The sequence below is a fragment of the Xyrauchen texanus genome, chromosome 23, assembly GCF_025860055.1.
Source record: "Xyrauchen texanus isolate HMW12.3.18 chromosome 23, RBS_HiC_50CHRs, whole genome shotgun sequence".
NCBI lineage: Eukaryota > Metazoa > Chordata > Actinopteri > Cypriniformes > Catostomidae > Xyrauchen > Xyrauchen texanus.
The window spans coordinates 40,859,722-40,880,837 of NC_068298.1; the positions used below are offsets into that span (position 1 = coordinate 40,859,722).

Consider the following 21,116-nt stretch of genomic DNA (forward strand, 5'->3'; position numbering starts at 1 on the left):
GGTGGAGGACAAGTTGCCTTCTATTCTGAAACCGGCAATCCACGCATCTTATCACGTGGCTCGCTGTGCATGACACCGCAGAGACTCCCAGCATGTGGAGGCTCATGCTACTCTCCCACGCAACTTACCACATGCCCCATTGAGAGTGAGAACCACTAATCACCACGACAAGGAGGTTACCCCATGTGACTCTACCTTCCTTAGCAATTGGGCCAATTTGGTTGCTTAGGAGACCTAGCTGGAGTCACTCAGCACACCCTGGATTTGAACTCGCGACTCCAGTGGTTGTAGTTAGCGTCATTACTCACTGAGTTACCCAGGACCCCTCGGTCAAATACATTTTAAAAATCTTGTTGAGGTGTTTATGTAAACATAGAAAGTGATGTCTGAATGTAAACATTAGGAGAAAAGCAGATTTTTATTGACATGTATGACTTGTAAGTTTAAATTTAAACTAATAGACCTGCCGCTGTCAAATAACAATAACATGAAAATGACAAAACCACTCACTGCTATAGGCTGGATAACTTTACTAATATAACTATTGTTCATACAGGGAAGATCAGTAGGTATTTTATGTCAAGATCATTCTGAATGTTTAATTGAATAATTAATCATTGTTTTTTTTTTTTTAAGCTTTTAAAAAGAACTGTTTTCTTAATTTGCATTAGTATGGAACACAAAGGCAACAAAGACTCTGGACTACTGTAGAGTCTTGAACTTCTACCCATCTTAGACACTATATGGAAATAAATATGATGAACAAAACACTCAATGTACCTGTTATTTAATTCTCCCATAAGACGTGTCTTTCAACATTTTTTGTTGAATAAAGATACATATTTTAGATATTTCAGGAATATGATACCAATCACATATCCCATACAGAAATTGTTGTCAGAATGTTGGAACATATTTTATACGCATAAAAACATGATATTAGAGATATAAAAAAATCTAATATTTTAAAATAGAATAAAACATGGTTGTTTAAGCCAATGAGCATTAAGTCGTGTCATCAGCAAGTCATTTCCCATCGTGTTCCAGTTCGCACCACTCAGAAAAAGCAACTGTGCCACCTGCCTGCTACATCTGCGGCCGCCTTGCTCTCACAAGAGTTTTTTTTTTTACATACATGGTCATGATATTACAGCAAGTCGTACAGATTTCTAACCGGCATGCACCTGTCCGTGATCACTGTGATTGGTTATGCACAGAACTTGCTCATCTCAAATGAGCTGAATGAAATGCAGGCTGTTTTTTCAATCAGTGGATCAGATCGTAAGCAGAGAACATGAAACATAAGTACTGTCGCTCATGTTGCATATTTAAAAAAAATGCACTCTTTTAACATTTTAAAATATGTTTTTCACTGTAATGTTCTAATTGCAAAATAGACTGCAGAAGATGAAAGTTGAGTTTTTAGGTTTTAATTTGCCATACCATGTATGTGAACATTAATGCTTTTGTTTTATAGCCACACTCGAACGGCCCACCTGTTGGCCAGTGACAGTTAACAGGTTTAAAGTGGGTGTTTAAGGGTGTTTTCACACTTGGGTCCTTTTAAAAAGAGCCTAACTTAGACCCCTTTTAGTCAAGTCAAATGGTTTTTATTGTCGTTCATCCATATACAGTTAGTACAGTACACAGTGAAAGAGACAACTTTTCTCCATGAACACGGTGCTACATAAAACAACATAGGACAAACACAGAACCACATGGGACTACACAGACTAAATTACATACCTATATAAAGTGCACGTGCAAACGTGTGCAAAAAAAAAAGTAGCAGCCAGGTATAAAGTGACAATAATTTAAAGTGCAACTCAGGACACGTGTGTGTGTGTGTGTGTCAGACCAGTCTCATAGTATTGAGGAGTCTGATGGCTTGGGGGAAGAAGCTGTTACACATTCCGGCCGTGAGGGCCCGAATGCTTCGGTACCTCTTGCCTAATGGCAGGAGGGTGAAGAGTTTGTGTGTGGGGTAATCCACAATGCTGGTTGCTTTGCTGATGCAGTGTTTTTTGTAAATGTCTTTGATGGAGGGAAGAGAGACCCCGATGCTCTTCTCAGCTGTCCTCACTATCCTCTGCAGGGCTTTGCGGTCCGAAACGGTGCAAGTCCCAAACCAGGCAGTGATGCAGCTGCTTAGGATGCTCTCAATAGTCCCTCTATAGAATGAAGTGAGGATGGGGGGTGGGAGATGTGCTTTCCTCAGCCTTCAAAGAAAGTAGAGATGCTGCTGTGCTTTCTTGGCAATAGAGCTGGTGTTGAGGGACCGGTTGAGGTATCAGGGAAGGAATTTGGTGCTCTTGACGATGTCCACAGAGGACCCGTCGATGTTCAGCGGAGAGCGGTCACTCTGTGCTCTCCTAAAGTCAACAACCATCTCTTTTGTTTTGTCCACATTCAGAGACAGGTTGTTAGCTCTACACCAGTCCGTTAGCCACTGCACCTCCTCTCTGTATGCTGACTCGTCATTCTTGTTGATGAGACTCACAACGGTCGTGCCATCGCCGAACTTAATGATGTGGTTCGAGCTGTGCATTGGTGAAACAAAATTGCTGCACAGTCGTGAGTCAGCAGAGTGAACAGCAGTGGACTGAGCACACAGCCCTGGGGGCCCCAGTGCTCAGTGTGGTGGTGGTGGAGATGCTGTTCCCGATCCGGACTGACTGAAGTCTCCCAGTCAGGAAGTGCAGGATCCAGTTGCAGAGGGAGGTGTCCAGGCCCAGCAGGTTCAGTTTTCCAATCAGGTGCTGAGGAATGATTGTGTTGAATGCTGAGCTGAAGTCTATGAACAGCATTCGAACGTACAAGTGCTTTTTATCTAGCTGGGTGAGGGCCAGAGTGAGGGTGGTGGTGATGACATCGTCTGTTGAACGGTTGGGATGATACGCAAACTGCAGTGGGTCTAGTGAGGGGGGCAGCTGGGTCTTAATGTGCCTCATGACGAGCCTCTCGAAGGACTTCATGATATTGGTTGTGAGTGCGACGGGACGTAGTCGTTGAGGCAGGACACTGAAGACTTCTTTGGCATGGGGACGATGGTGGTGGACTTGAAGCACATTGGAACAATAGCGCTGCTCAGAGAGATATTGAAGATGTCGGTAAGAACATCTGCCAGCTGGTCTGCACATCCTCTGAGCACACTGCCAGGAATGTTGTCTGGTCCAGCAGCCTTCCATGGGTTGACTCTACATAGAGTTTTCCTCACGTCAGCCGTGGTAAGACATAGCACCTTGTCGTTGGGAGGAGGGGTGGTCTTCCTCGCCATTGCATCATTCTGCGCCTCAAACCGAGCATAGAAGTCATTCAGCGCATTGGGAAGGGAGGCATCTTTGTCACAGGCAACTGATGTTGTCCTGTAGTTGGTGATGGCCTGGATGCCTTGCCACATGCACCTTGTGTTGCAGATGTCCTGAAAGTGACTGTGGATTCTATGGGTGTTTGCGCTCTTTGCCTCTCTGATGGCCCAGGACAGTTTGACACTCGCTGTTCTTAGGGCAGCCTTGTCGCCTGCTCTGAAGGCGGGGTCTCAGGTCCTCATCAGCGCACGCACCTCCGCAGTCATCCACGGCTTCTGGTTGGAGCGTGTGGTGATGGTCTTGGAGAAGGTGACATCATCAATTCACTTGCTGATGTAGCTGGTCACTGATGCTGTGTATTTCTCCAAGTTGGTTGAGTCGCCATATGTGCAGCTTCCCTGAGCATGTGCCAGTCAGTACACTCAAAACAGTCCTGAAGAGCAGAGATGGCTCCTGCTGTGGACCAAAAAGTGGACTGAGTGAAAAAGGACCCAGTTCTCTTTGCATTCACACTGTCTGGGAGCTTGTAAGTGGGCTCAGAGATCTCTTAGGTCCACTTTACCAGTTACGGGGTCTCTGTCCTTTTTGCATTCACACTCTGTGTCGTTTGTGGGACTGAGCCCAATTTAAAAAATATTGTATGTATTATAATTATTTGGGCTATGTTTAATGTTAAGAGTACACATAGCTATACGTATTATCTTATAAAATTTATATAATATAATATTTATGTTTATTGCTCTCAAAATGAATAAGCAGCATAAGAACATATGTCTGTATTAAATACAATTTAATTTATTGATCATTGGAATCAATATTATGTAATTCTATATTATTATAAAAAAAGAAATATTGAATGCATTGTATTTTTATATAAAAATACTGGATTTAGAGGCAAAATTCTGCATTGAATCGTGGTAGAATGGTCTTATTAATGACAAACAATAAGATTAACAAAAACATTTTTAATTTACTGACAACCTCAGGCTACTTACATGTAATTTATAAATTTTCATGTGGTTTCAAGGCATCTGGTTAAACCCTTGAATCTTCATTTGCACAGAACATTAAAGAAAGACCTTTGAGTTTGTTTCATGTGCAGTTTATAATAGTTTTAATATGCATCTCTGTCATATCCATAGAAATGAAGCAAGCGGCTCATTGCGTCTCTCCGGTGCTCGTATGGTAATTTTTTGAGTACGGGAACCTGTCAGGGCCAAACTTGTTTGGTATTACACAAATAGGAAATTCAAGTGAGCCCTGAGCACATTTTGTTCACAATGCACGTTAGTAGCGAACCTAACCGAAGGCTGCAAGTGAAACGTACTCAGACCACCTCCCGAGATGGGCTCGGTTCACTTTTTCAAGGGGTCCAAGAACATTTGGTGTGTTCCCATATGGGCCAAAAATTCCCCCGAACTGAGCTCAGTGCCCTGAAACTGACCAAGTGTGAAAACACCCTAATACGGCCTCTGTAGCACCCCCATTTTCACCAGCAGTCACCAAAATTGCTACATATATAGTTCTTGTCAAGCCTGACAACTTTTGTAATTATGGTCATTAGGTCTGCCCAACAGGATGTCGGACATTTTAGATTTTTTTAATATTGCAGACTCTGAACTTTTAATTACTACTCCTAGGTGATTCATGTGGTGACAACATTATGCCAAGACATTGAAGATGCTAATTTGCGAACAGATTTTTATATATTGAATGGTGTTGCCACAGCGATGTGTTAAATTATTGGTGAAAAATGGGAAACAGGAAGTGTTGCATATCTTCTGTGTGCAATGTGTGATCTAGATCAAAATTGGGGGCTAATCACATGGATTTGACTATTTGGGGTCACAGTCATAGCGCCACCATCTGGCAGCAGAAAGTGTGGCTCTTACAACAGACTTACAACGCTGTCACTGTGTCCTCACCACTGTCATCTGGCAGGGGAGCAGCCACGGCCATCTGCCTGGGGACGGAGGGGCCGTTGCCGGTAGATAAGATAAAGGCAGCCAGAGACGCCAGTTTGAGGGAGAGAGACGCACATGTTCGCGTTGCATTTGTGTCTGTTTATGTTTGTTTTATGTTGAGTTTCTTATTAAACTTTATGTTTACTGTTCAGCTGGTTCCTTGGAAGAGCTTGCTGTCAACCATCTTATTGAGGGTGCAGCCTCCATTCCCCCATCCTGTTGCACCCTGACGCTAGTGTAAACATTCTCTGCTGTTCAGGTGTTCAGGGACGTGCTCAGGACAATTCGGCTTGCCAGGTTAAATGTTGGACGCTTGACCGGACCTTCTTGTAGATTATATGCCACACAGTTTGGGCACCTTTCAAGGTACCAAACACCTGACATCCACCGCTCAGGGTTCCCCAGTCCATATTAGACATGGCTATAGTGACAACTATGCATCTGCCTGTCTTGGAGAGTGTCACACCTTCCGAAAAACTCTGTTCTCCTCAGTAGCTAGTGTGGCTTAATAGTGATGCATCACTATATGGTGAAGGTGACCTTAATTATGTCAAGTGTGATGAGGGATCCTCGGACTGAGCCAGCACTTGAGAGGTCTCATCCGTAGCAAGCTCAGCAGTTGAGAGGTCTCATCCGTAGCAAGCCCAGCAGTTGCAGTGGCCATTAATACCAGTGCTTGCTGGCACTGATGCAAAGAAAGGGTTTTCCACAGGCTTGAGTCTTGTCAAGTGTAGGAGAATGGACAGAATGCACTTGTGGGGTAAATTCACTAATCAATGGGACAACACACTTTCCTGTTGATGAATCCAGAGGCAAATTTTTGTGTCAAAGGGGAACTGAAGAGGTGGATTTTTGTACAGTGCCTGAGTATTCGGGGCCTGCATGAAGGAGGTATGGGAATGATTGGCCTTTGGGGGGACCGGACAGACATATAAAGTCACAACTGGAGTGTCAGGTCAGTGATTCAAATTCCATGTGTGCAACAAATGATCTACACATTCCTCATCTCAACGTTCGGAGTCTACTCCCAAAGATAACGGAGATACGTTAGGTATATAAAAGTATAAATTGGGAATTGTCTGTTGCAGTGAAACATGTTTGAATGACTCTATTTATGAAGCAGAAATATAAATTGTTAAGTATTTTCCGATAAGGAGAGATCGAAATCCTAAAGGAGGTGGTTTAGGTGTATAAATCAGATTTGCCATTTAATCTAAGTGAAGACTTGGCAGTGTATTTATCGAAGCAGTATGGCTGGAAATTCTCTCACCTAAAAGTAAACCTATTTTAGTCAGGGCATTTAGATCAGAGCAATTTCTATGAACTCCTTGAAGGGACCTTAAATTACGGCACAAAGTTTACTGGAGCTGAGTTTATCATTCTTGATGATCTGAGGTTAAAAAGAATACTATTATGTATAAAACTTTTAAAGCTTTCTGTCAATCGTTTGCTTTGAAACAGATTATTACACAACCAAATCGGATGACTCCTAAAACACAGACAATACTTGACATCAATTTGTGTGAAAAAAGTCTAAGAAATGTAAAAGCTGTGTTTAAGAGTGTAGCGTTAGTGTTCATTGTTTAATAAACAGTAATTTCGGGGGCCTCAAGAAACAAATCGGCCAAACGGCCAAATTTATCAGATGATGCAATAATGAAAAATGACGGTTTATCGCGAAGTATCGAGAAATTACGTTAGAAATATTATAAAAGAAGCTAAAAATTATTGTTTTAGTGATACACAATTGCTGAATGAGCAGGTGCCACAAAAGCTCAGGAAGATGTTAAACAAATTAGGAATAGTAAGCAGGTAAAAGATACATTTTTCAAGAATTAGACTTAAAGTTAAGGGAGTCAAAAAGAGAAAGCAGAATATTTTAATAGATATTTTACTACAATTGCTGAAGCAATGAAGCAGCTTAAGCAGCTTCCTGCACAACCTGGTGTATATAATGAGAAATAAGTCCTATCCTCAATGTTGCATTTTGCATATTAAACAGGTACCGAAATGACATGCATCTTGCCACAAACTCTATCCTGGCTTACAACAGCTTGGAAGCAAGAAGGCTGCTTAGATCAGGGCCAGGGCAGCTCAGTGGTAAAAGACGCTGGCTACCACCCCTGGGGTACGCTAGTTAGCTAGTTCGAATCCCAGGGCGTGCTGAGTGACTCCAGTGATGTTTCTCTGACGTGCACACGCAACAGCCGACCTTCCCTCGATATTGTGGCACGCAGACCTTAAAACTGATGTGACCCATTTAAAATCTAGTAAAACTTTTCTAGTTTAAAGTGTCACAGAGAAAGTCAAGTCAAACCCATCAAACAGGTAGCCCTGACATGCCAAACAGCACTGATGAGGAAAAGAGCAACACTGTGTTATGCGCTAAAAAGTAAAATAAATCATTACACATCATCGCCTTTATAAAGTTCCATGATTTTACATGAGTAAAAGTAACTTATATTTTGACAAAATATTATAGTTTCATATGAAATAATCTATATGTAGAATCTATTAGACCTCATTTTTATATCAACAGTGGCAGTTGTAGTTAAAGTATCAAAATGTGTTTCGGCTAGTATTTTCTTCATCAATAGGCTACTATAATTTATTATTATTATTATTATTATTTAAGACTAGCTGCACTGACCTAACCATGGTAATGAGGAGCCTTTCCTTCTGTGTAATATGTATGTTCTGTTTGAATGATGTTTGAAATTAGGAACAAACGGGATAATAATGGGCTCATAACCTATAAAAAAATATGCTCTTCAATTTTTAAAAGAGGGAGAGAAAACTTCCTGTAGATTTTGTTGTTGACATCAACAACAAAAAAAAATGTCACTTGATGCATGCCCTTATATTTGAAAACCATGAAAAAATCTATGCAAAATAAAAGTAAATGAGACCCAGGATACACGTTGCACGTTGCATGCTTAATACGATGAGTGGCAGCCAGTCATCGTCCCAGAGATAGGCTAAATGTAGTTATTTTACATTTTTTTATGATCTTTTATGTAAAAATGTCCTCCTACCTTATGGTTGGTTGGTCAAACAATGAATAAAAAAAGATGTTAAGCACGATGGAAAATACTTCTGGTTCATTTGTTACATTCAAATAAAAGGTAAAATGATGCACATTGCCTTAAGGGATACAATCTCAGTTGTAACTTGTGTGATTTGTTGTTCCTGTTTTGTTTTGAAAGAGGCCTATGATACAGGGTGCTGTAAAATACAACCTGAAATGCCTGGTTGGATCAAATTGTTTTACAACTTAAAGGGATAGTTCACACAAAAATGAAAATGCTCTCATCATTTACTAACCCTCATGAAATCCCAGATGTGTATAACTTTCTTCTGCAGAGCATAAAGTCATTTTTCGAAGAATATTCCTCATAGCTCCATCTGTCAAGATTTATAGTGAAAAAGGAGTTCTATTTTGGTCTGTTCTCACACAAAACTGATTGGATTGCTCCAAAAGACATGGATTTAGCCAATGGAGTCTGATGGATTACTTTTATGCTGCCTTTATGTCCTTTTGGAGCACATTTGCTTGCATTGTATAGACCAACAGAGCTGAGATATTTTTTTTAAAAACTTAATTTGTGTTCTTCATACACATCTGGGATGGCATGAAGGCAAGAGGATTTTTTTGGGTGAACTATTCCTTTAACATCAGCACTGCAATTTTTATATGATCTGAAGTTTGCACTTACAATTTGATGAAACCTTTTGTTTCTCTTGTGTCCTTTGTGGCCTGATTTTTAAATTTACATTTAATCATTTCCCGGACGCTTTTATCCAAAGCGACATATAAAATGAGACACATAGAAAGCAAAAGTAGTAAATATACTCTTTTTATTTTTATTATTTTTTTATTAAGGATTTTTATTTTGTACATTACACGGAGGTTAAGTGCAGTAGTAAGGGCAATTAGTGTGGGTTGGTTAAGTGCCCATGGAACATATGTGTTTTCAGCTGGTTCTTGAATATTGAGAAGATAACCGCAGATCATGTTAAGGTTGGAAGTTCATTCCACGACAGAGGAACAGAGAAAGTGAATGATTGTGAAATAGACTTTGAGCCTCTTTGTGATGGGACCACCAGGTATTGCTCATTCAGTCCGCAGAGAGCGAGTTGGAGCATAGACCTGAAGAAGTGAATTGAAGTAAGATTGTGCGGTTCCATCGGCTGTCCTGAAAGCCAGAGTCAAAACCTTGAATTTGATGTGGGCAGCTTGCTCTGCCATGTAAACAGATGCAAATGCTGAGTCCAGCCCACAAACTAGCAACTCAAAGTCAAAAAGTGTCAAAAGCCTAAAACTGAAGAAGGATTGCCCTATAAAGCTCACTAATAGACAAAGATTTACCTTAATATTGTGCAACACAATATCCTGGCTAACAACAACTACTAAAAAAACACAGCAAACAAACAAAGTGCTGTTGTTAGCCTCTGACAGACCAAAAAAAAAGATTTTTCTCTTTTTTTTTTCTCTTTGTCTTAGCTGTTTTCTTTCGTTATGTGAAAGTACTGAAAGCAGAACTAGCATGTTTTTTTGTTTTGTGTCATACATTTTTTCCAATGTAATCCAACCATAAAATGGTGAAATGCTTTGATATGGCCTCATTTTATGACTCGTGTAAATGGTTGAATCTCACAAAACCTGTCCAGGGTTATATTTCATCCCAAAGTCTAAATAATGAAATTAGCCATTCTGTTTTGCTAAATGAAATAAAGCACTTAATTATACACTTATATAACCATTTCTCATTAGTAATTAAATTATTTTATTGATATTAATTATTAATAATTATTATATTATAAATGGCCTTATCAGTAGTGATTAATTTCTTGAGAGCTTTGAAGCTGTGGAATATATCCACTTCTAAGTCAGCAATGTCCATCTGTATTATTGTTGCTTTTGCTGTTTAGAAGTGACTGAGTTGATGAACATTTGATTTTAATTTTGTTTGCTTCACAATAATTTCAGTAAATTGTAGTGTTAAAGGAATAGTTCACCAAGAAAGAAAAAATAAATAAATCCTTATTTACTGTCATTATTTACTCACCCTCATGTTCTTCAAAACCTCAGTGCTGTTATTCCTTTTGTTGAGCACAAAGAGAGAATGTTTCTGGAATATGTTTACATGTATAAAAGCTGCATAAATAATGTTACTGTTACGTTCCTGTGTTGTCTGCCCCGTGTTTTCTGTTTCACTCGTCACTGATCACATTCCATGTCACGTTTTCCTTGTTGTCTGCCCAGTGTTTCACTTGTCTGTCTAAAAACTACACTTCCCACAATTCCCTGATCTCATCACTGCCATCATTGCATCATTGTTCTCACCTGTGTCTCGTTTAGTCTTCATTGTGTCTGTGTATTTAAACCCTGTTGTTTTCCTTTTCCCTTGTTGTTCGTTGTATGGTTTCTTGTTGTGCCTTTGCCCTTGTTACCTGCCCTTCGTGTTTGTTCTTCCAGCCGTGTGTTCTTTTTGTGTTAAAGTTAGTTTTTCCCCATCGTGGACTTTTCTTTGTGTTTACTCAGTAATTATTTGTTTGTCAATAAAAGCCGCGATTGGATCCGCACCTCCCGTCTGCCTTCTCCTCCTTCCCACACATCCATAACAGAACGAACGACCCAATGGATCCAACGGTCCAACAGGCCAACTATCAGATCCTTTGTTTAAAGCAAGGGGACCGACCGGTTGAAGACCACATCCAGGACTTCCTTGAGCTGGCACACGTCTCGGACTTCCCGGATTCAGCCCTGGTGGTCTTCTTTAGGGGCAATTTGAACGCGACACTGAAGGAGCGGCTGCCCCCGGCGACGCGCTGCTGGACCCTGCAGGAAATCGTGGAAGAGACTTTGCTGGTCAGCGGCTCGCACTCACTGGGGGCGTGGCAGAGGAGGACCCAACCTCACCTCCCGCAGTGGTGACTTCCCATCACGCCTGCCCTACCTGCCAGCGAGCAAACCCCCACACCAGTCGTTTCCCATGAGCCTGCACGGTCCACTTCGTCTGCCCGGAGGAGGAAGAGAAGACGGGCTTCCGCCTCCCGGCTCACGCCTTCCCCGGTCAGTGAGCCAGCGCCTGTAGCCTCGACCGTCCCTGAGCCAGCGCCTGTAGCCTCGACTGTCCCTGAGCCAGCGCCTGTAGCCTCGACTGTCCCTGAGCCAGCGCCTGTAGCCTCGACTGTCCCTGAGCCAGCGCCTGTAGCCTCGACTGTCCCTGAGCCAGAGCCAGTAGCCATGACCGTCCAAGAGCCAGCGCCAGTAGCCATGACCGTCCCAGAGCCAGCGCCCCTCGAGCCTTCTAGGGCTTCACCTCCCGAGCCTCCCAGGGATCCACCTCTCAAGTCTCTCGAGCCTCCCAGGGATCCGCCTCTCAAGTCTCTCGAGCCTCCCAGGGCTCCGCCTCTCGAGTCTTCCAGGGCTCCGCCTCTCGAGCCTCTCAAGCCTCCCAGGGCTCCACCTCCTGAGTCTATCAAGCCTCCCAGGGCTCCGCCTCTCGAGCCTCTCAAGCCTCCCAGGGCTCCGCCTCCCGAGCCTCCTATGGCTCCGCCTCCCGAGCCTCACTCTGCTCTGCCTCCTGAGCCTTCCATGGCTCCGCCTCCCGAGCCTCACTCTGCTCTGCCTCCTGAGCCTTCCATGGCTCCGCCTCTAAAGCCTCCTACGATGCCGCCTTCCTCGGCTCCGCCTCCTGAGCCTTCCAGGACTCCTATGGCGCAGCCTTCCTCGGCTCCGCCTCCCGAGCCTTCCAGGGCTCTGCCTCCCGAGCCTTCTAGGGCTCCGCCTCTAGAGCCTCCTACGGCGCCACCTCCAGAGCCTTCCAGGCACACATCCATAACAGCTACAATGAAGTTAAAGCAAGTTTTTGCATTGTTGATTTACAGTCTTCATCTGTCTGTCCAAGTATACATAACTCAAAGTGTAATAGAATATTTCTAGGAAGTCAGTGAAGAAAGCGTTAAATACACATCGAGTGTCACTTCTGTCACTCTGAAATGCAGAGCTACACTGATATTAATTGTGGTTATATTAATGTGTGTACATGCTGGATGAAGCAGAGCTACAATCGCATCATCTAGGTCTTTTCGTTTGGCTTTGCTAAAAATGTAACTGGTATGATTTATTGATGAATTACTGTTTTAGTCTGATGGAAGTTGAACTTATAAAGCTCATGTAAAGCCCAAAGTGTACTTTGGTTAGATGCGAACGCTAGGCGTAAACGCAAAGGTCATGTGACGCAAATTTCATCATCAGCAGAATGCTCGAGCACTGAACATGCAGCCTGTTTTTTATAACCATGTAGTTTCTGAAAGCGCAGAATATGCATGTGCCTGGAATTATTTACACAAATTAGTGTGTTCACAAGATGGCAACACTCACAACTGAGCCTTTGCTGTCACGGAAGATGCAATCACCTCTAAACATCAGGAGGTAAAGGTGGAAACAAGAAAAGTGGATGTGCACCTCAAGAACGTGTGTGAGGATGTCTGAAAATAACTGAATTTTTATAACTCAAGTCTGAAGGAATATAAAGACATCTTTATGGACCTGAACTCCTGAAGAGAAATAGACTAATATCTCATAGCAGTCCTCAAGTGCCTGCACCAACTGCCTATGTATGTACGCACAGTCAAATGACATATTCTATGAAAAGCTGAGCATTTGACTGTATGCATACTCTTAAGCGCTTGTGTCAAAATCTAAGTGTACTTTGAGTTTAAGTGTTTAAGGACCAAAATAACTAAACAAAACACCATATTAGAATGAGTTGTGTAGAACTGAGAATGACATTTGAGAACTGCAGTGGAGGAGAAGATATGCAGTCTGGATTTGTGTTGTCCTGTTTGGAACTTGACAAACATGATCACTATGAACTGTTGTTTATTTGAAAAAAAGCTACATTTAGCTTCATCAAAAAGTCTCCTTTTGTGTTCTATCAAAATATCCACAGCCTACAGGCTGGGAACAACATGAATGTGAGTAAATACAGACAGAATTCTCTCTTTTTTTTTGGTGGTGAACTATTCCATTAATGAGGACTTTAAAAATGTAAATATTATTTGTACTACTGCTACTCTTTATTAATAAAGATAAATGTTTTTGTTTGATTTTGAAATAAGCATATTCTTATATTTTCTGTCGCAGCGTGTTCATTCGTATGCCAGTGAGATGCTGGCCAAAGAATGCAGACCTTCTTTTGCCCGTCAGAGAATGGAAACTGAGCATTCCAGCTACACACCATTGACGGAGCCCTTTTTGGACAAGAACACTCTTTTAAATGAACAAATATTCAAATATCCTCCACCGTTTGGTTTCCTGGAAATGCAGAACAAGCTTCAAGAAGTCTTAAACCTCTTACCTGCTTCATCTGAGGAGAGATTTGGTGGGCGAGACTGTCGTCGATGTGTGGTGATAGGAAATGGAGGGATACTCAAAGGATTGAGGCTTGGGCCTCTTTTGAATCAGTTCAATGTCATCATAAGGTGAGAGCATGCTCATGTTGAGATTTACAGGATGTGATTGTTGCTGAATGGTTACAGGGGCTGGGGCCATATAGCTAAAAATGTATCTGGGTTTTTCTCTTTAATTTAAGGAATTAAAGTCTCATTAAATCATGCATGTAAATGTATTTATGTGCATGCACCATAGGAGATTTACACTGATCAGTCACAACATTAAAGGGTAACTAAACCCCTGCTCAGAGTCTGACTCCACCCACTAGCAATATTTGAAAAATGGGGGGGGGGCGTGCACCTGAGACCCATAGTGACGGATTAATTGACAGCTGCTGTCAGACTCTAAAATGGAGAGTGACTGGAGTGACACAAGTAGCTTTGCCACGGAGCGGTCTTTTGAAGTCGAGGACTTTTCTCCCCCACCTTCACCTGAAGTGGAAGATTGTGAATTGTCTGTGGACACAGGGCCGGAGCTATAGCAATTCGAGCCGCTGGCTCAAACTGCGGTTTTAACTCCCGCATCGCGATCGGCATCCGACGATGCTAGCGAAGCAGCTGCGCAAGGGAGAATGGGGTCAGTGTCTAGCTCGTACCAAGGGCGTGATGAGCTGGAACCTGCTTACGTTAGCTCTCACCGCTTACGTCACGAACTACCGCAAACAGTTGGTTTAGGGTTTAGTTACCCTTTAAAACCAACTGCCTGGAGGAGTCGCGTGGTACCATGCGAAGTCCGGTCATGTGAACGGCGAGCACTGCGCACTTTGTTAGCTTTAATACTGTAAAGGGGCTTAGACGGGCAAGGAGGAGGCAAGAACCGGCTTGAAAATATAAATAATAATTTAATGAACAACTTAAACAAAAGACAAAAAACACGCATGATGGTCAGCGGCCTCTCTCTCTATCGCACCATCTTCCGCAGTCGGCCTTTATCCCTCTCAGATGCTTAATTAGCCTGATAAGGGACTGAGTGTGCAGAATCACCACCCTGCCCCGCCCTCCACCCTGTCACAAATAGGGCTGCATCTAACGATTCTTTTTTCGATTATTTTTCTGATTAGTCGATTAATCTAATGACATATTTGCCGATTTGTCTAAAGATTTTTCATTATTATTACTTGATTAATATAACAATTAATTAACCAAAATACATATAAAAAAACTTGTCTCATTAATATTTCAATATTTTATTAATATATTTGGTGGAATGTGGAGGGAGGGAAAGAAGGAGGGGGAGAGAGATTGTGTGTATGTGGTAAGATGGATGTGTGTGTATTACTCATCTTACAGTAAAATTAGTGCAATATGAGCAACTGTTAACTTTTTCCTAACAGGAATAACTAAAACTTGTGCATTCTTAATCAACTCTCAGTAATACACACAGACAATTTACCACATACATACAATCTCTCTCCCCCTCCTTCTTTCCCTCCCCTCCCTCCACATTCCACCTCTCCTCCTCTCTCCCTCCCCTTCATCTTACAGTAAAATTAGTGCAATTTGAGTAACACTTAACTTTTTCTAACAGGAATAAATATAACTATTGCAATCTGAATTAAATCTCAGTGGGGCAAGGAATATAATTGAAACGATTTACAGACTGTAACAGTCACACAGTTTACACCATTTTCTCACTCATACATGGCCGTTAAAGTAAACAGAAAATATAAAACGGCCAAATAACAAAATTAGATGACACATGGTGTAAAGTTACGTTAGCAGTGGTGCAGAAATTACTTTTAACATGGGGGCGATGAGGACACATTTAGAAAATCTATTTTAAGTGACTACTATTAACAGAAACATTTGTTGTAATACTTATGTCATGTTTGGGTGGGGACAAAAAGTAAACAGCACTTACGGTGCTGCCGTCTTGACAAGCGCTCCAGGATGCTTTCGCTTCAAGTGTTTGTTCATGGTTGTACTGCGGTTGTACTGCTGTGATAAGCCATTTCCCACGCTGTGGGCGTGTTTTATTTTGCTGCAGCTTGTTCTTCTGGGACTCAATGCTTAAACCGGGTGCTGCCATTTTAATTATTCAATTGCGGAGGGTCAGAATATAGTGGAATTCCTGGACGGGCTCTTTCTGAATCTGCTTGACATAGCAGGCCATAAGCTGGAAATCGAGTGAGCTCACAGGGCCCTGGCTTGGCGATCCACTGGGGGAAACAGGTCCCGATCAATTCTGGCCAAATTTCTGAGATCATCCGATAAAGATCTCATGTTACTCGAGGCGAGGAGTAAAGGAAGGCTTTCTTGGAAGAACCACAGCATTTTCGTGTTCCCAGACCTTGTAAATTAGACGAGAGAAATCTAATCGATTTCTTTTTTCCTTCATAAAGTCAATGGAATGAGCAAGTTATTTTGTGGTACTCACATTGCAGCCAAGTGAGCCTGACTCACTGAACATTCACTTCACCGTCCGAGGAAACTGAGCACGTTTTTTTGTTTCATTTTTTGCTGGTTCCGCATAGTAACTGGAGTTGCTTTGCGTAGTAGCACTCCTTCGGGACAGTTTTGTGGATGAATCTGCACATTCTTTGTGCTTATGCATCCTATTGGTTGTAGTTTGTTTTGTGGCGTATTTCTTGCAAGATATTGGAGTGATTGTGTCATTTGTTGCACTCATGTAGCAGTCGAATGGGCCGCCTCACTGAACATTCATTTGACTGTCCAAGGAAACTGAGTGGCTTTTTTTTGTTGTTGTGCTGGTTCCACTAGTGGCTGCAGCTTGTTTTGTGGAGGAACATACATTTGGGACAGTTATGTGGATGAATCTACATATTCTGTGTGTTTATTCCACCTATTGGCTGTTTGTGTGTTTTATAGATTATCTTCTGTTGTGTAATTGTGTCTCACCGGACTTGAGCAATCTAATAGCAAAGTTGTTTCTGGTAGGCGTACATGGGCTGTTTGAGTTTAGAGGGATGGATGCTAGTTGGCACTGTCGTGTGCGGGGTTAATGTGCACATTTTTCTTTTTTCTGTTTGTTTGGTTCGGGGGGAAGTTTAGTAAGTAAGTAAGTAAAGTTTATTTATAAAGCGCTTTTCACAGATAAAATCACAAAGTGCTGTACAGGAGGATAAGTAAAAACAAACAGTATAAAATGTATATACATATATAAGATTAAAGTGGCACTAGTGAAAACCCATCAACCAAAAGCCTTCTTAAATAAACATGTTTTCAGAGCCTTTTTAAAAGAGGCTACAGTGTCTGCCAGATACATGGACAGGGGCAGGGCGTTCCACAGTCTGGGAGCTACAGACTGAAATGACATGTCCCCTCGGGTCTTATAACGAGTCTTAAGGGGGTCGCACACCGAACGCGCCGCGCAGCGCCATGTCTTTAAAAGTCGAACACATTATTCTCTATGAGTGTACACACACCGGCGGCGCCATTCGGCGTCTGTCCATGGCGCTCAGCTACTGCTCAGGACCTTGTTCAAAACCCTGCCGTGCCACAGAGCGCCATTTACATAGTTGTATATTGAATTTACATTTATTTGTCTCAAATCGTCGTTAATATACATACTGACTTCACCCTGTGCTGCAATATACATTTAGTTTAACATTCCTATTTTAACAGCTTAAATAATGTCATATTGGAAAAAATATATAACAAACATAGCCCTTTTAAATCTTTCATTTTCTCATGTTGTGCCATTTTTCAATACTCTACCATACTAACCATACTCTCATACTTTTCACTCGGGTTAAACGCTAGCTAAATAAATACTATTGTATTATGTAACATAGTTGCCTAGAAAACGGATAACATTACAACAGAATAACAGACTTAACAACGTGATAGACACTTTTACTTGATTAACTTTCAAACATCAGCTATTATTCAATTAACATAAAAAATAAATAATACATCAAGTTAAAACTCACCCATCCTGCAGCTCTTCTAGACTTCTACCAGGAGTTGATTCAAAATTGAACTCGCGCGAATAGAATGTGCGCGTCCGGTGTGCGATACCTGCGAGTTGTTCTAGACGTGGCGCGGCGCGGCGCTGCGCTGCGCTGCTCGGTGTGCGACCCCCTTTAGGGACTGCAAGCAAGTTCTGGCCAGAGGACCGGAGAGTGCAGTCAGAGGAATACAGCTTCAAAAGGTCCAGGATGTAATGTGGGGCCTGACCATTTAAGGCTCTGAAAGTCAGCACTAAAATCTTAAAATCAATCCTGAATTTTACAGGGAGCCAATGGAGATCCAGTAAGACTGGTGTTATGTGAGACCTTCGAGGGGCACCTGTTAAAAGTCTAGCAGCAGAATTTTGAACAATTTGCAATTTGTTCAAAGCAGACTTATTCAGACAGATAAAAACAGAGTTGCAGTAGTCAAGTCTTGTTGATATGAAAGCGTGAATTATTATAGTTTAGAGGTCGATTGTTGCACTAATGTTGGAAGGTGGTCTTTATAATTTTATTTTTGACACAATAATTTGTCAAATGTTAAGATGAGTGCATTGTCTTTCTCCATGTGGAATGTGAATGGGTTGGGGTACCTCATAAAAAGAAGGAAGGTTATTTCTTTTCTTAAACGTAAGAAATATGATATAGTGTTTCTTCAAAAAACACATCTTTCCCCGCAGGAAGCTGAATAATTTGGGAAGATATGGAGTGGATATTTTTTTCTTTAATGCTGCTCAAGTAAGATCATTACACTGATAAGCAAGCATCTACAATTCAAATGTCTCAAACAGATTAAAAATAAATTAGAGTCATTATTGTTTTAGCCGAAATTCAGGGGCAAAGGTTGATTTACGAACCTAACGCTGATGATCAGGGTTTTTTTATAGATCTTGAAGGGATGTTGTAAGCCGCTGGCACCCCTCATGATATAATATTGGGAGGAGACTTTAATCTATTGATGGACTTAATCCTTGATCTTATTAAAGCAAAAGTGTGCAAGCCCCAAAGAGCAACATTGATGCTTCACAGGATGTGTAAAAACCTTGATCTTACAGATATTTGAACCCATCTGGGAGGGACTATACATGTTTTTCATCAGTCCATAAGATTTATTCTAGAATATATATATTTTTTATATCTAAGTCCCTCATTTCATCTGTTGTTGATGTTGGGCCTCATGTATTCAGATACAAGACAAAGGCAGGCCTAACACAGTCGTAAAGCCTGACTGAGGCCAACAAAAACAAAGTCACAAATCTTGCTGATAAAAACGCGCCAAAAATCAAACAAAGGGAGTACAAATCCGACTACAAATCCCAAGAAGCCTTGCTCACTATTCCAAAGGATCAAACTCTCAACTCCTAGTGGATGAGGCACTCAACAGAACGCACCTCAACTATGATGTTATCAAGAGTAGAAATACTTCTAAAATTGGCTATACCTCGCTTCCAGTGACTTTGCGTGCCGTATGTAGAAGTGGCTCATCACTGCTCTCAGGTGTTGCCTCGTTGCACAAGGAAGTAACGTGCAACTTGAAACTTCTCTGGCCAGAAATCCCACGTGACGTACTCTCCACGAAAGTCACGTCTGCCATTTTGTGCGCGTCACTCCTCTCACACACACACACACACACACACATACCGTCCTCTCATGTGTTATTGGCTTATTCTGGTTACCATATCTAATCACGTCATTAGTTTATAATTGAATGTCGGAAGTTTATTGACTGCACTGTATTGATTATTAATTGATATTATATTTTCAATACATTTCTTTATAATTAAAAGAGAAGTGTTTTGGTTTGTTTTGCATACACATGTCAAAGGCTGTCAGGGTATGTCAGTGCTTGAATTCAACCTTTCGTTGTTCCCTTTTTAATCTTGATGATCTACGGACATCAATTTTCCTAAGAGAACAATCTAATATTGAGACTGTTATACTGTCTGGTTATTAGTCCCTGATTCAAGGGTGGTGCCACGTCGACATTAATCCTAATTACTATTCTATTGATTTTGATAATTGACAATTATCTTTGATGATTGTTGAATTTGAAGGATTAAAAAACTAACATTGATTCTAATCAATGTTCTATTGATTTTAATAATTAATAATTATCTATGCTAATTATTAATTATTGCAAATTATCAAACCCACTCCTAAACTGCGATGGAGGCGATTTGGGGATGTCAGCGTGCTCTGTTTTGCTGGATAAATCCCCACGAACCACCCGCCCCCGGCACACTCGTTGACATTCGTCCAGGCTCGAGGTGAGAGCGGCTCGCCTCATGGCCAGTCTGACTACTCCTTCGGACCCGCTGCTGCCTTCGGGTCGGCCCACCCAGTCTGAGGCTGACACCCAGATGGCCGACATGCTTGCCTGGGCCACCATGAGCGTGGGGTTAGACTGGAACCCTCCATCCTCCCCGTAGCCCTCACAGCTAGACGAATTGTTCCACGGGTACGGGTGCGTGTTCCTCCAGCCGAGATGAAGAAGGGTTTCTACAGCCCTTCATCGTACCCAAAAAAGGCGGTGACTTGCGACCGATCCTGGATTTATGATTTTTCAACCGGGCCTTGCACAAACTCCCGCTCAAGATGCTCACGCAGAAACACATTCTAACATACGTCCGGCATCAGGATTGGTTTGCAGCGGTAGACCTGAAGGAAACGTACTCCCACGTCTCTATCTTGCCTTGCCCTTCCTACGGTTTGTGTTCGACAGCCAGGCGTATCAGTACAATGTCCACCCCTCCGGCCTGTCCCTGTCCACTTGCATCTTCACGAAGGTCGCAGAGGCAGCCTTTGCCCCGCTAAGAGAAGTGGGCATCCGCATACTCAACTAACTCGACGACTGGCTCATCCTAGCCCGCACTTGAGAGTTACTGTGTGCCCACAGGGACCAGGGTCTCAGGCACCTGAAAAGAGTAAACTCACACCGGTTCATAGCATCTCTTTTCTCAGCATGGAGTTAGACTCAATGACAGCACGCCTCACCAACGAGCACGCTGTCGGAGCTGAAATGCCTCACCTTGTTCAAGCTAGTCACAGCGGTTCCTCTTAAACAATTCCAGTGGTTCCTGGGGCATATGGCATCCTCCGCGGCGGTCGCACCGCTGGGGTTGATGCATAAGAGACCACTTCAGCACTGGCTCCAGACTCAAGTCCTGAGATTGGCATGGCACCGTGGCACATACAATGTGTTCATCAGCCCCTCCTGCCACCAGACTTTCAACCCCTGGACAGACCTCTGTTTTTTACAGACAGGAGTCCCCCTACAGCAGGTGTCCCGATGCATTCTGGTCACCACTGACGCCTCCAAACGGGGTTGGGCCACCATGTGCAATGGGCACTGCCTAGAGTTTCTGGCTGTAATTCTTGCCCTGCGGAGGTTTCTCCCGCTACTTCTGGGCAAGAATGTCTTGATCCGTTCAGACTGCACCACCACGATAGCATACATGAATTGCCAA

General features: G+C 42.3%; 1 protein-coding gene across 3 annotated transcripts in view; it reads left to right on the top strand.

Moving 5' to 3' along the window:
- Nucleotides 1-21,116, top strand: part of LOC127617228 (lactosylceramide alpha-2,3-sialyltransferase-like) — a 53,042-nt gene that overhangs the window by 24,044 nt on the left and 7,882 nt on the right. For all 3 annotated transcript variants that reach the window (XM_052089163.1, XM_052089164.1, XM_052089165.1), the window contains exon 4: nt 13,428-13,765. In XM_052089163.1, coding sequence (XP_051945123.1) covers nt 13,428-13,765 — 338 coding nt within the window. The remainder of the gene's footprint in view (nt 1-13,427; nt 13,766-21,116) is intronic.